Source organism: Centrocercus urophasianus, unplaced genomic scaffold, assembly GCF_019232065.1.
Source record: "Centrocercus urophasianus isolate 14NV4802_14NV808 unplaced genomic scaffold, USGS_Curo_1.0 seq_744, whole genome shotgun sequence".
NCBI classification, from domain to species: domain Eukaryota; kingdom Metazoa; phylum Chordata; class Aves; order Galliformes; family Phasianidae; genus Centrocercus; species Centrocercus urophasianus.
The window spans coordinates 42,634-44,401 of record NW_024885360.1 but is presented as its reverse complement, the minus strand read 5'-3'; the positions used below and the strand labels follow the sequence as shown (position 1 = coordinate 44,401).

General features: G+C 55.3%; 1 protein-coding gene across 1 annotated transcript in view; it reads left to right on the top strand.

The window, feature by feature from the left end:
• ARID3A (AT-rich interaction domain 3A) overlaps positions 1–663 on the top strand; it is a 19,214-nt gene extending 18,551 nt beyond the window's left edge. The window contains exon 9 of the mRNA XM_042838245.1: positions 560–663. Coding sequence (XP_042694179.1) covers positions 560–663 — 104 coding nt within the window. The remainder of the gene's footprint in view (positions 1–559) is intronic.
• Positions 664–1,768: the final 1,105 nt, after the last annotated feature.

Genomic DNA, 1,768 nt, shown 5'->3' with positions numbered 1-1,768 from the left:
GGGGGGGGGTGGGGGTTAAGGGGGGGCTCAGCCTCGAGGTTTTCCTTCCGGGTCTACCCGGTGCCGCCCCCCCCCCTCTCCCCCCTCGACCTGTTTACCTCACACACATCACACTTTGCACTGTACATTTATTATTATTATTATTATTTTTTAACTCGTGTTACCTCCAGACAGACGTACGGACGCCTGCCAACGCGAGCTTTAATGAAACCTCCTGGCACTCGTTAAAGGAAAAAAAAAACACAAAACAACAAAGCAAAACAAAAAGATAAAAAAACAGAAAAAAAAGTTGGAAATCGGGAGATATTTTATTCATTAGATCCTTTTTCTTCCCCCCTCCCCTCCTCTATTTTGAGAACTACACTTACTCTATGGGATTTTCAGAGGTTGTCGTTTGATTGTTTTTGTTGTAAATAGCTTCTATTTTATTCTCTAAAAAGAAAAGAAGAAGAAGAAGAAAAAAAAGAATCAAACTTTTAACATGCAAATGATATATATGGACGTTGTCAGGGAAGCAGGAGCTGGGGAACCCATCACCTCCTTTTTCTTCTCCTCCCAGGTGTACCCGAGGCTCTGGGAAGTGCTGTGAGCTCAGGGCTGCAGTGGCACTGGGGACCATGGAGGGCGCAGTGTGCGCTGCACGCCTCCAGCTCCGGGCTTTAGTTCTCAGTGCAGAAAAGCAGTGCTCAGGGACGGGATGGGTGCAGCAGGGGGGTCCTGCAGCAGCCCCCAGGGACAGGCAGTGCTCAGGGGTGCTCTGGCTGCTAACATGTGCCATGCATCCCCGTGTTCCCTCGTCCCCAGCTCTCTCCTACATTGTCAGGTGGTTTTTCTTTCTGTGCTTGATTTCTTTTTCTCCCCTCCCCTGTAAGGCGATACTACTGTGCAGATCCAGTTTGGGCACATTTTCCCCCCTCCCCAGCACCCAGGGCGAGGTGACACCCGATCTGCTATTCACGCTTCCAGCAGCAAACTGGTTCTGTTGGTGATGGGACGGGCGTTTTGTTTGCGTGGTGCCGGGAGGAATCAGGAAAATTGGGTGGTGTCAGCACTGCTGCAGCTCCAGGGACAAAATCTGTTCCCTGCTGCTCCCTGTGCCCTGGGCATCGCTTCTGCCACAGCAGCACCCTCACCCACGCAGTTTAGGGGGGGGCCAGGAGGGATCTCAGCATCCCTCCCAGTCCGGAGGCATCTCTTGTGCTCCCCAAACCACTGTTTTAAAGCCAAAAGCTCAGAGGCGGTGCCCTCATTCGATGTGGAAGGGTGCAAGGCGCTGCCCGGCTGGGCTCTGTGCATGATGCAATTCTGGGTGACGTTCAGGTCACGTCGGTGCACGATGCCATGGCAGATTTCCCTCCGGATCGGCTTTGTGCACAGCGTGGTTCGGGATGCTGTCGCAGATCTGTGCTGTTCCGAACGGCACCGCGGCAAACGCTGCTCCTGTTTGTGCACGATGCCGTTCCCACAGCGATCCCCACACCCCAGCGCTGCCGTTTACCCTGCTTTACCCACGCGGGTTGCAGCGTTCCTTTCCCTCGTGGCCACTTCCCAGCAGTTCCTCTCCTCCCCCCCACCCCCCCCATCCCCCCATTGCCCCCCCATGCACATCTGCGTGACACACAATCGCGTCCCGATGCCGACCCCCTTCCCTCCACCCCCCCCTCCCCGCGGTGTCTCAATTCCTCAGGTTCTGATGGGAGCACAGGGTTCGCCCCCAACCCTGCATGGACCCCCCTTACCCCCCCTTCCGGCAGCACGGGTGTCTCCA